This window comes from Strix aluco, chromosome Z (genome assembly GCF_031877795.1).
Source record: "Strix aluco isolate bStrAlu1 chromosome Z, bStrAlu1.hap1, whole genome shotgun sequence".
Lineage (NCBI taxonomy): Eukaryota > Metazoa > Chordata > Aves > Strigiformes > Strigidae > Strix > Strix aluco.
Window position 1 is genome coordinate 1,661,600 of NC_133971.1, and position 13,401 is coordinate 1,675,000.

The 13,401-nt window shown below is 35.6% G+C and overlaps 1 protein-coding gene across 4 annotated transcripts in view; it reads left to right on the top strand.

The window, feature by feature from the left end:
• The window catches only part of KIAA0825 (KIAA0825 ortholog), a 249,099-nt gene that overhangs the window by 110,606 nt on the left and 125,092 nt on the right, over nt 1–13,401 (top strand). For all 4 annotated transcript variants that reach the window (XM_074812971.1, XM_074812970.1, XM_074812969.1 and 1 more), the window contains 3 exons: nt 8,461–8,649; nt 10,138–10,371; nt 12,030–12,438. In XM_074812971.1, coding sequence (XP_074669072.1) covers nt 8,461–8,649; nt 10,138–10,371; nt 12,030–12,438 — 832 coding nt within the window. The remainder of the gene's footprint in view (nt 1–8,460; nt 8,650–10,137; nt 10,372–12,029; nt 12,439–13,401) is intronic.

Below are 13,401 nucleotides of genomic sequence, written 5' to 3' on the forward strand. Positions count from 1 at the left end.
ACATTGCTTCCACTTCTGTCGAGCATCTTTTGAGAGCTGCACTGCATCCACTTCCCTATTCAAATACCTGTCATCTTTTACAAAGACTGACAAATGTTTTTTCAGGATCATGTTCTTACTCTGGTGTTATCCACTATTGAATTTTACTAGCTGCTTAAATTATCACAGGTATTAAGTGACAGTACGTATTAATCTATTGACTGACCTACCTCTTCAGCTTCAGGGAAATATATGCTACTTTGAATTAGAAAATGTGCTATTTACACACATTTTATTAATGTAATTACAATATTGGTATGAGTAAACTTTCGGTTTAGATAAAGTTGAAACCTGTGATGATCCATAGCTTCTAAATTCATTTCAGTAGGGTTAATTATCTAATGATAAAATGATTGTATTCTTTATTCCTTCTCCAATACAGCAGCTTTCTGATGCTATATAAGCTAGAATTTTTTTATTATGTGAGCTGTTATGTATTAACACAAGGAAAAGTTGGACTAATAAGCTATACCTTAGTACTAGCAATGACAGTTTGGGATTTTTCTGTTCAGTAGGATAAAAAGCTTACATAATTATGTACTCATCAACAGTAAAATTTTGCAATGTGTAATATTATGCATGAAAACAGATAAAAAGCTAAGTATACCATAGTTTTTGAGTGATTTGCCCTAGTGATAACAAAACTCCCTGGTATTTAGCTACATTAGAAGAATTTTTTGAATAGGAGAAGCCTTCTCACATTTTACTTTATTTTACTCTCTTTCCTTTTCCCTTTAAAAACCAGGCCAGAAGGCAAAAACTCTGTATAAAGAGGTGCCTATATGTAGATGTTTTTAGGTCATGATAACATTTTTTCCTACTGTAGCAATGCTCTGGGATACTTAACAGTAGGCATCACACAAACACATTTATTTTAGTTGCACTCCCATCGTTCTCATATGGTTGTACCATGGTGAAGGTCAGAAATAATGTATATTCCGTGTCATAGTAGGGAGGGCTGTTGGGATTGGCAAACTTGTCTCAGTAGAAAGACTATTTTGGGGGAATGCATGTATGCATGATTTAGTGTTGCTAAATATTATAAGAAGGTTATCATATTTGTTGAAGCTATTGAAACTCCATGTATGTAACTATAGACTATCTGGACAGAGAGGTGACAAGATTTGGAGTTCTGTCATTTTTTGTGCAAGATGATAGATGAAATGTATATAAAAAGTAAAATGCTCCTCAAATATGAAGTTATCACATCAAAAATACTAAAGGCAATGAGTCAGGATAGCCAAAACTGAACGACTTATTTGTCTCCAGTGAGTACGGCCACTGCCTAAAAGGCACCTTTGAAAAAATAGTTGAAAAATTGGATTTGTGTATTGGACAACTATAACTTAAACATAGGTATATTGAATTACAGATAATTGCAGTATAATATAATCCCGGAGTTGTTTTCCATAGGTCCAATGTTCAGAAAATTTCTTCTAAGACATTTTCTTGAGTGAGTGAAGGGACTAGGGCCTCTGCTGTGCCTCTGCAGAGAGAAGTAGTGAAGGTGACTAGTACTGTGTTAATTTTCTGACAAAACAAACTGCTTTGCAATTTGCTTGGTGGAATTTTTTACCAGAATTGCGTTATCACCCATGGATATGAAACAGAAATGGATTATTTTGACAAGCAACAAATAACAGAGGAATAAAGAAAGTGGTGCTTGCATAATACGAGTTATTGAATCCAGCAAATGCTGATATGAAAATGGGAGGTGAGAAGGTGAACTCTGAGGATGTCGGCTAGGTTTGCTCTAAGTGCACAGCATGCCAGCGGAATGGCCTGTGACTTCTCATTTGACAGTCTTTATTTCCAGGAACTAGGAGTTATTCTTTGCATAATAAAGCAAAAATCAATAGCTTTGTTGAATTACACTGGCCCAACACAGGACTAATACCAAAGGGAACCTCGTCCGTCAACAGACACCTCGCCATTTACCAATAGCAGATAAGAAAGAAGTCACTGAGAAATCGTCAACAAGGCACATCTGAGGCCTTCACTCAGTCCTTGGGCCTCATACATACTTCTTGTTTAAGAAGAAGAGATGGTAGGACCAAGTTAATGATGTACAGTAGAAAAAGCAATGTATTCCTTTTTAAAAAAATCTTATTCGTTACAATGAATACATGAGACTCCAGTTGTTACAGAGATTTAATTTCATTTTCTCCACACAACTTTAAAGTTAATATTGGCATGTGGAGATAAACTGGAGGAAAACTGCTTTCATAGCAGGACAAAGCCATTGGCAGTTTCACCTAAGGTTTTTGGCTTGCACAGTGAATATTTGAGAGACTAATGGAAGAGGGTATTGTGTAGCCTGTACGGTTAAACCTAGATGATATCCTGGTCCCCACTAAAACTCTGAAATAAGAACTGATAGTAACATTTGCAAATATTCTGTGATAAGTTTAAGGCTGCAAATCTGAAATGGGACCCAAAGAAATGTGAGTAGCTTCAGAAAGAGATAATTCACCTTGCACACATAAGCAGGGTGGAGAAGGGAGGATTTCCACTGAGAAAATAAAAATGTGTGGTACAGTATCAGCCAACTGCCTAGACACTATTAGATATGGAGTGTTTTCCAAGACTGTACTTTTATAAACTGATTTCTGACAAGAGAAATGACTTGAAAATATATTTGAAGGATGGAAAGATTTTCCCCCCCCCCCCCCTCCAATTCTTTGCCCCTTGCGCAGTAGCTCTTTAACTGCCACAATGTATAATGTAGCATTTTAAGGTAATTTTTAAGCACTAATTAAACTTTAAGTGAAAGTAATTAAATGAATTAAATTTTAGGCATTTAAAGGTAAATAGCTCTAATTTTTTTGTAAATTACCCTAAAAGAACAGTGAAAGGTGATAACTTTACCAACTGACCTCACTTAGAAATCAGACTGACCTTTCAGTGACACTTGTGAGTTACTACAAAAGAAAATGTACATTTCTTAAATAAATTACCATCTCCATTAAAATCCTGACATTGGCTAAATCTGTATCACAATTTAAAACTTTTATATTTGAATGTCATTGGTTTTGTACTTCCTTGTAATAACTCCTTGGATTTAATAATCCTGAGACACAGTCTACCAGGCAACTGGAAGAACTAGCAACGGTGCTAGTCCCATGGTTCAAACACACAAAATTTTGGGGAAATATAGTGTTGCAGGTTTTTTGACAAAACTTGGGGGTTGATCTGCAACACTGTCCTCATTTGGAGCGCACAAGCAAGTCTCTTAGAGAGAGAATTTATATGCTTGTGCAGAGATAGCTATCTCCTCCAGATATTTTTGGATCATCCAGGATGAGGCCTGGGAGTACAGATTCCAGAACACCTGATAGTTTTATTGGCTTCTTCTTGATAGTAAACTGTATCGTGGTAGCCTAACGATAAAAGATTAGAAATTACTTAAAAAGTGGCATCTACTCAAAATATCCATCTGACCAGTAAACTTATTGGATACTGTACCTGCATAGCCAATGTGGTAAAGTGGTAGAAGGGTTTACTGGCATGATGTACTTCTAGCTGGAAGATCAATAGAAAAGGGACCTTAATCAGATATCCTGTTCCTTTGGATGACTTTCCAGTGATAAGCTAAAGAAAATGGTAAACAGATTTTATAGAGTTTCTGAAGTATTGAACAGGAATTTCCATTTGGGCTGTAATAGAGCCCTGCTAGGAATCACATACCTTCTCTTGACAAAGTGTGAAGATGGTCTCTGTGGTATATCTGTGAGAGTCTCTGTGGCTGTGATAGATGGGCATATGGATAGCTTTTCAAAGACCTAATCATTTCTGGTAGGAACTTCTTGCTACCATAGAGCTCTAGACTGAATACATTTTAAGAGGACAACTTGTTCATTATCGATCCCAATACATGGAGTAATACAAAGGCCATAGGGCTAAATTCAATATTGCGTCATCAAATTTTGGCTGTCAGAATGCCACAGTTTCAGCATACTATGCCATAAAATCAGTGCTGGAGGTATTCTGATAGTAATGATTTTTTCTATTTGACATGGGTAAGATAGATTTCACAGAGGCTGCTAACCCAGGGATTCATTAATGGAAGCTTCTTCTCAGATAGTTGGAAATAAAATGTCTAGGGAGGAAAAAATTCTGAAGGGAGTTGAATGAGAGTAAAATACTATGGGATTGGTGACATATAAATATATAGGCACAGAAGTAGTTTGCTGATACGTTAATAATTTATGGACAGGTGATACAAAGTTTGTTAAAGTCTTTTTGTCTTGTGTTGAGCTTTTAGTTGTCACAAATCTAGGATTCATTAGATTGATGGGTAGCAGCTAATACAGGGGATATTACTATTTGGGTTTTACTAAATTGAAATAGGTAGGGTTAAGATCAGCAATTCGGGATGTAAGTAATAGGATCTAAAATTTCTTTTTGGAATTAAAAACTAAAATAATAGACTTCTGCCAAAATAAAGTCATATTCAAAGTTACAATAGATTCTAGCTGTCAAGACTGACTGGAGAATGATTGCATTGGAGAGGAGCAACTCTATGAGAGACAAGTAAAGTGATCTACCAGAACAGATACAGAAAAAGAATAGAAAAAAAGCCAGTGACAGAAGAAGCACTGAGAATATAGTGCAAAGAAGCAAGTAGTGCAGAGTGCCTGCTGAAAGATTTGGTTCTATAAACAAATAAAATATATCCTTTTTGCATTCTTTATATCCTCATCAGCTGCTGTGATTTAAACTATAAAGAAAGCAGAAGTTTTATGCTTTTTGCAAATAAAAGAACTGTATCAGAAATAACTTGCTCCATCTTCAGTTTCTCTTCCTAAATGAAACAGCATGTATAAATTTGAATTTTGACTACCTCTTTCGGTCAAAAAAGACAGCGTAACTGTTTATAGCTTGTCTGTCTTGTAAGGATTCACTAGGGAAGGAGAAATCTAGAGTCAATAACAAGATTTTCTAAATTCAGTAAGATTCATTTCATGGCTAAACCAGTAGCAGATAAGAGCTGGATGAGTGTGATAATGTCAGCAAGTTACTGGGAGGTATTTCTATCAGTAAAAAAGAAATACGGATAAATTACACTTGTAAGTCTGCCTCTCTGAAGATATGTTTTTAAAATACATGGGACTATCCCAAGAGGTTAAGTGCATTATTTTGTCATGGGAAGAACGATTCATCGTGACTGGTTAGGGCATAGCTGTTATTCACTAGACACATAATTTTCTTATAAAGGTATTTATTAATAATATTAATTTTGTTGTGTATATTTTGGCATCCTCTGTGCATATGGAACATTATGCTATATGGAAATAACAAATAGCAGATTTTCTTTAACAGGTACCTAAGATAAGTATATAGCCATATTTATGTTTGGATGTAAGTCCTACTAAAATGAAAAAGAAGCATCTGCTTCGAGCTACCTATAGGAGCTCCAGATTCCCTTCACAGATTAGCTTTTGATATACAAATGCACCGAGTGGGAAAAGGAGAAATATATAGAGGGAAGCATCAGTGGGCAATAAGTAGGATGCCTATCATATAAATACTGTTCTTATGTGATGATTAACAAGAAGGCTGCACTGGAGTTCAAACTAAGATGAATATTTAATGTTATGACAGGTGAGCTAATAAACGTTAAAGAAAAATTCTAAGGCAAGAGAAATCTACATATCTTTCTGTAGACTCCTAATTCACAATATTTAACCAACTTTACTGATCAACTAGCTAAACCTTTCAACCAACTGACATTATCCTTTAAGGTCCCTTCCAACCCAAACTATTCTATGATAGCTATGATGCATGCCCGTTTATCAGTAAGAAAACTCATTTCAACCTGAGCTTTGAAGGGTCAGATATTCTTACAAGGGCAACATTTACTTCAGGGTTTGTCGTGGTTTAACTCCAGCTGGCAATTAAACACTATGCAGCTGCTCACTCACTCCCCTCCCAGTGAGATGGGGAAGAGAATTGGGGAAAAAAAAAGGAAAAGTCGTGGGTTGAGATAGACAGTTTAATAGCACAGAAAAGGAAGGGAATAATAATAATAATAATAACAATAACATTAATATAATAATAATAATAATAATAATAATAATAATAATAATAATAATAATAATAATAATAATAATAATAATAATAATAATAATACAAAACAAGTGATGCACCATGCAGTTGCTCACCACCCGCTGGGCGATGCCCAGCCAGTCTCTGCCTGAGCTGTGGTGTCCCTCTGTCGACTCCCCCCAGTTTATATACTGGACATGACATCCTATGGTTGGGAATGCCCCTTTGGCCAGCTGGGGTCAGCTGTCTTGTCTGTGTCCCCTCCCAGCTTCTTGTGCACCTCCAGCCCACTCGCTGGCAGGACAGCATGAGAAGCTGAAGAGTCCCTGACTTAGTGTAAGTACACTGAGCAACAACTGAAACATCAGTGTGTTACCAACATTCTTCTCAACCTAAATCCAAACACGCCACCATACCAGCTACTAGGAAGAAAATTAACTCTATTCCAACTGAAACCAGGACAGTGTAAAACAAGAAGAAGCTGGTGAAAGCTTACACACCTTGTTACGTCTAGCCTCAGAATGGTTTCCCAGTGGGTTCATGAAGGTCTTTGAAAGCACAAGACTTGTATTAGACACTAATTATAAGAAGATATATATATATAAACCCCTACAGAATTCTTTTATACTTCTTTCCATTTATCTAAATTTATTGGTATCACTAAGTTGATTACACAGGTTATTAATAAGGTGTGACTCAAACTTTCCATGTGGCACAATCATAAAGCAAATTTAAGCTTCATTCCAAGTCATAAGCCCCTTTAAACAAAGCAGTTTCCCATCATGTTCTGCAAAGACAGTTTACATGGTGTTTAAAATCTCAGCAAATCCTCCTGCCTAGAATTTGGTAAAATTAATTTTTAAAAATATTTACAGTAATATAATCAAAGTTCAATTCAAATTTCCATCTCACAATTTGAATACCTCTGGCCTTTTCTTTTTGAACTGCTTTTTCTGCTTTCCTGGTTCTTTCTTTGTCATATCCATATTAGACAACATATCTCTGGTTTGAGTGAATTAGCAGAATCCGTTTGATTCTTCACTCAGAAGCATCTGGCATTGGAAGGTGTCTCAGCAAAATATGCCAGCTCACTCAACTCATAGGAAAAAAAAAGCTGACTAAAAAAAATTCTTATTGCTGATCTGTCTCCTGCCTTGGGAAGAAAACCCACAGCTTGTTGGTTATGAAATCACTGATCTTGTTTTTCAGCTTTCTACATCCTATGGGTTGTTTCTATTAAGGTTGCACACTACCCAGACTGAATGGTTTACAATAATGTGTGAATTAGATTGTAGGAATTCAGAGGAGGGTAAAATGAGATTTTTGAATTTTACAACATTCTCAAGTCATTCAGAGCTGGGTGGAAAGCAGCAATTTTCCACCGTGGTAGATTTTGAAGGCTGTTTGAACCACTAGAAAAATGCAGCCTAGAAATTTAGTCTCTCCCATCTTTCTCCTGCACAGGTTGCTAAAGATAAGGGCAGCCAAACTGGCATAAAAAATGACATTTTCAAGTATAATTTTATCTAAATCAGTTTTACAGAAACTTTCAGTTTTTCAAACTAGAAATTTAAATTAAAAGTGTTTAATTGGTTCTGGCTCTGGTCATTTGTTATGATTGTTAACATCAAAAGCATATTCCACAAATATGTGGGAAGCTGAGATCTTTGACATTAGCACAATTCAAAGCCATTGCGTTGCATTGGTTCAAAGAGGTTTAAGCTCATCATTATCTTTCAGCTTGGAGAATGTTTTATAATGATTATGAAAAAAATTTAGAAACATGTTATGTAAGCTGTTGCCACTCAACTCTGTGAAAATCACTAGTTGTTTTTAAGAACATAGGTATTTGTCTTAGCAGGGCTGAGAATCTGTTTTGCAGAACTGATTTTTTCTCAATTTCATCTTATACTGGAAAACAAAGCCAGCCCATTTTGGGAAGTATGCAGCTGCTACTTTATTTTATTTTTTATAACTAAATAGTCATATTTCATGTGACTAATATATTGGCAAGAGCAGTTAAGCAGTAGTAACTTTTTGACTGTAATTCTACAGAAGTAGTTAAATTTACTTCTGATTAATATTTAGTAAATAATCAAGTTCCAATTACATACTGAGTGCATTTTGAATTAAATAGGCATATTCCATAGTTTGTAAACATGCTTGAGTCTCTTTTTTTAATGGCTACGTATAATTCAGGAAGACAGTCAAACATCATTATGCAGAGGAAGATCAGATTTCAATATCTGTAAGTATTATTGTTTGAAATATTATTCAGCTACAGTTTGCAGATTGTTTTGATTAATACTATCTATTACTGTGAACTTGAATTACTTGAAAATTACTATAACCATGTTTTTGTTTATTTTGAAGGAAATGAAGTATTGAATTGTGATGAACAAAGTTCTCTCCTAGAACAGATAAATAACAAAGAGCCTACTCTGATTGAAGCAATCTTCACAGTACTGTCTTACTGCACATTGTCACCCAAATCCCTTGGCATTGCTTTTGAGACCTACATGGAAAAAGAGCACTTGTGGAATTGCTTATACAATATGTCAGGTATTTAATTTATTAATAAGTATTTAAAATCTGATGTTAAAACTTGTTAGTTTTCAGATATGTAGTCCGTGTTATTTTTACCTTAATAAATAAGACAAAATGATGGTACTTCAAAATTATAGTATAATTGAAGTGTTTTGAGCAATCAGGTCATGGTGGGAGTGGTGAAAATTTTAAAGAAAGCGGAGGTTGTGGAGCGGTGTGGTCGACCAGGGGTCTGATTTCCTTCACTGTCTACCAGCAGTCTGGCAGCAGATAGTTTCTGTAGCTCTCTACCAGTTCAGGTTCTTTGTCTCTGTGCATTTAATAGCTCCAGACCTTTGCCACGATTTAAAAGTAAGAAACAATTGAAGGAGAGTGGAAAAAGGAAAGGAAGGACTCCTACTGAGGGAGACGTAGTCTGATGGGCATATAGACTCTGCTGTCAACAGGCAGACAGGCTCCTAATCCTGTGCCTCGCAATTAGAGCAACTAACCCCCAAGGAAAAGCAGAATTCAACCAGAAAGTAGAGGGGAGGTTTAGAAGGGTGATCTTGCAAATGATGGCTACAGTGCAGGAAAGCTCAAAAGAAGAGGAAGGAAGAAAATGGGAAAATGTAAAAGGGGAAACAGAATTATGAATATCACAAAATAGAAAAGAAGGTGGTGGAAGTGCTCAGGTATTCCTCGGAGAAAAATGAGATTGCAAAAAGTGGAAGTTTAAGGTGTAGGAGGAAGAAAAATACAGAAATATTGCGTGGAAGCTTCCAGAAAGGCCATGCAGAGAAGGATAAAACTTCGATCAGCAAAAAGTACGGACAAGCAAAAGTATGAGCAAAGGCCCTAACGCGTCAAAAGACATCTCTGATACGCCCTGCAGCATCCTGCCTGGCAACTGCTGCACCATGGCAGTGGGGAAACTGCAATTCTCTGTGGTATTAAGAATGTGGAGAAGATTGATACTTGTTGTAATGTCAATAACTGTATTTAGGAGGGTCTATTTTCAACATACAATCTCTGATAACATGCTATGTCTCTGTTGATGACTATGATTTGTATGCATTTTTGTTTCAAAAATATCTTTTTTTCCTTTGCTCTTCTGTAGTGTAACACTTTGGGTATCCAATAAACACAACTTCATTAATACTGTCAAGACAAGGAAATAGAAAAGAATGGGTATATCCATTTGCCTCATTGATGTCTAACAAGTAATTAAATGTATTCCATATAAAAAGGAAGACATCAGTCAGCTTAGATTAGATTTTTAGAAATATATCGATGGAGAAATGAGGATGAAGGAAATAAATTGTATTTTTTGTCAGTACTGTACAAGATGCTACATTGTTTTGCGTTACATTCTCTTTAATTTGTAACAGACCAATAAGTCTAAGTTACTGTGAATCGTGTTTTTACTTTTCTTTCCATAAGAATTCTGAAACATTTCTTTCTGAAACAGTTTTACACAAATGACTACACTTACTGAATATTTAATAATTCTTCCTTCTGAAGTTTCCAGTTGTGGTGAGTCGGAGCCAGAGGTTATCAGATGCTTGAAGTTGACTTTGATTAATTCAGTCAAGGGTATAGTGAAGCAGATAATTTCTTTGATGCATTCATGGGAGGCAACACAAAACTATGGAACGTACCAGCACAGGCAAATAGTTCCTGAAAGTTTACTGAAGACAGTTCCAAAGGAATGGAATTACACTCCTCCGGAAATGAAGAGAAAAGAATCTGGGAAATGTAGGTGAAATTTATACTCTTTTATAAATTTGTCATAAAAGCTTGTTACCCTTTTAATGAGCACATATCAAAATTTAAGTTATAATTCATGAGTATTGCAGTTTGACAATGAACAAAACAATTTGCAGGCATCCTGTGGTTTTTTTAAAGAACTTAGTGTTAAAATTCAGTACCTCTTTCTTGAGGCTTACACCTATGCACACACAAACAAGCTTTTTAAATAATCAGTGTTGTAGTACTGATGATACTTTTAGCATCTGGCAGTAGTAAGGTGGGATTCAAGGCAGAGTAAAGCATAATGTCTGTGTTCCTGTCTTGGCTGTAACCAGTTCTTCTCTTAGTTATCATCTTTTCAGTCAAGACTGTTTAAATTTAAATGTTCTCTGAAATGATAACGATTTATTCATCACAACTTTACAACAGCAATTTATGTTTGAATAGCACTGAAACTGGTATGGAATTCACTACTGCTTGGTTGTTGAAACAGTTGCTGAAGAAAGAGGAATAATAGATGTAATAGGAGATGTTTTGAAGGTGATGGATGTAAAGACTATTTCTGGTATATACTTTCATATCCTGTAGTGTCTAAAGCCTCCATCCTTTCAAAAGGCTAGCTTTTGGAAATATTTCGCCATCAATTTGTTGCCACCAAAATACTCCCTGATTATTTTCAATACAGTAGTATGACTCTAGTATATTCTGGCATGAAGTTTTGAATATGTAGACTGTGGGCAAGCCAGGGCATCAATCCATTCTTTTTCCTCATGTCTTCTCTTCAGCATGTTGAGACACATTTATGCAGCAGTGTGCTCACTGCAATCTCACTTTGATCTAGAACTGGTATGGCTATTTTAGTCTATCGCTAAGCCTGAACTGATATGCAAGCTGAGAGGTAAGGCTCAGACTTAATGATGAATTAAACTGGCTATGTGACACCTAGAACAGATCTGACCTTTTTTTTTTAAAAAAAAAAAAAGTTGAGAATACAGGTGCAATGAGTCAGGAGTTTTCTTGGTTTGTTTTGGTGTTTTTTTAAATCTTGACTCTGTATTATGGATCACCTTTTGGTATGTTTTTTTCATTTTACATATGTCTTGGGTTTTGAGCAGCATATTTTCTGTAGTTACTTCTATAGCTACTTTTAATACCCAGAATGTTTGTATGTGCTCTCTAGTGTGCATGCTTATATGAAAGTTGATAAACTGAAGTTCTGTAAGTTTGAAAGTGATTGGTAGAAAACTAAAGATTATGAATGTGTGTAATATGCTGAGACAGTGCAATGTCCCCAGTCAGGAAGTTAAAAAATTATTACACTACACTTCTGAAGACAACTTTTTTACCATTCAGAACACCTGGATGTTGCCTTTTCCATTTATTCTGTAATAACTGTGCACAGCAGGACTAATTGTTAAAACAGTCACAGTTTGAATTCCACAGTTTCTAGATTCTCTGTTTTTAATTCGTGTTATTGTTTAGATTTTGTGGGATTATGTGGAGGAAGCACAATAGAAGTCAAGCTACAGTGTTGAGTACTTAAGCTTTTTACCCATTTTCAGTACAAAAGAAAGTTAGAAATTATCATACAACATTCAGAAGCATGCTGTGATAGAACTAGAATGTTAATGTTAATCATATCTTCTTTTCTTTCTTTTTTTAAGGCTTCACAAGGCTTGCAGCTCAGGCAGTATCTATTGTAATCAGCAAGTTACCTACAGTGATTGCATGTTTGCCTCCCCCAATTAAGTACTTCTTTTTTCTGGCTGAGAGAAAAATGTCAAGAAACTTTGCTGAATTGAAGAAAGCTGGTCTGCTTGTCTGGAACTTGATTGTAATTATATGTCGGATATTGGAGGATGGAAATACTGCAGAACTTTTAACAGGTGCAACACTTGACAGATGGAGCAAAGAAAAACTCAGTTTAGTTCGTGTGTGCTTAGAAAGTATTATGGGAAAACAGAAAAGTGGTCCTAAGCAAGTGACCCAGAAGGTTATACAAAGCATTGAACAGCAAAGACCAAACTGGATTGAAAGCCAGTTGCTGAAGGCAAGAAAATTGAGCACAGACTGGTAAGTACATAGTATTTTTCCAGGGCTGTGGTTTGTTTTTTATTTTACTAGATTATTGGCACGTTTATGGCTATTGTTCAACTTAAAAAAATGTATGCACAGTGATCTTATATAAAATAAATTAGTTCTTTATATTGATGGCTTTGTAGAATGTTTTTGCAACTTAATTGCATTGTTGAAACAGTAAACCATGGTTGTTTCATCGGAACAGTATCTTCATAATACTTAGAGATTTTGTATTTTCATGATGATCCAAAAATGTGGACAATTTAGTTGGTGTATCTTTCAGAATGTGAACGGGTACACTGACTAGAAGGCACAACAATATATTTATAAATTAATTTTGCTATGGTGATTAAATTAAGAAGTACTATGAAAAGCTTTCAGTGTTCATCTGTGATTAAAAAGTAAGCATGCTTCATTTTAAAACATAACAAACCCTGAGGGCAAGTAGGATATATCAAAACAGGACAAGGAGAGTACCCTGCTGTGCCTTTCTGAGGAAATATCAGCCTTCTCTGCAGATTTGACATTAAGGTTCGAGTGTTTTAAATCCTTGTAATGATTTTTCAAGGAGTTGTGTACATGTCGATGTGGTCCTAGTCCACTCTGGTTTAATGTTGAAGTTGTGTACCATTCTGTAAAAATACTATTCATCGCTTTCCAGTATTAGATTTATTGGAGTTACATGACTTACTGAATTAAATTGTTGACTACTGAAAATGAGATTGCTTTTTTTTTTTCAATGAGTATTCTTGAAGGTTGCAGTCGTTGCTCTCCTGACAGTAATTCTCCGTATAAACAAAGGATATAGTGATTGTAGGTCGGAATCACTGATATCAGTGAGCAGACTTCATGCAGTGCTTTGAGGGACAGTATCCTGTTTCTACGAGTAGTCAGTTAACATGAGTAGCACTAAGCAGTAATAGTGTCACACAAATGCTCATTGACATTGACCTTTGT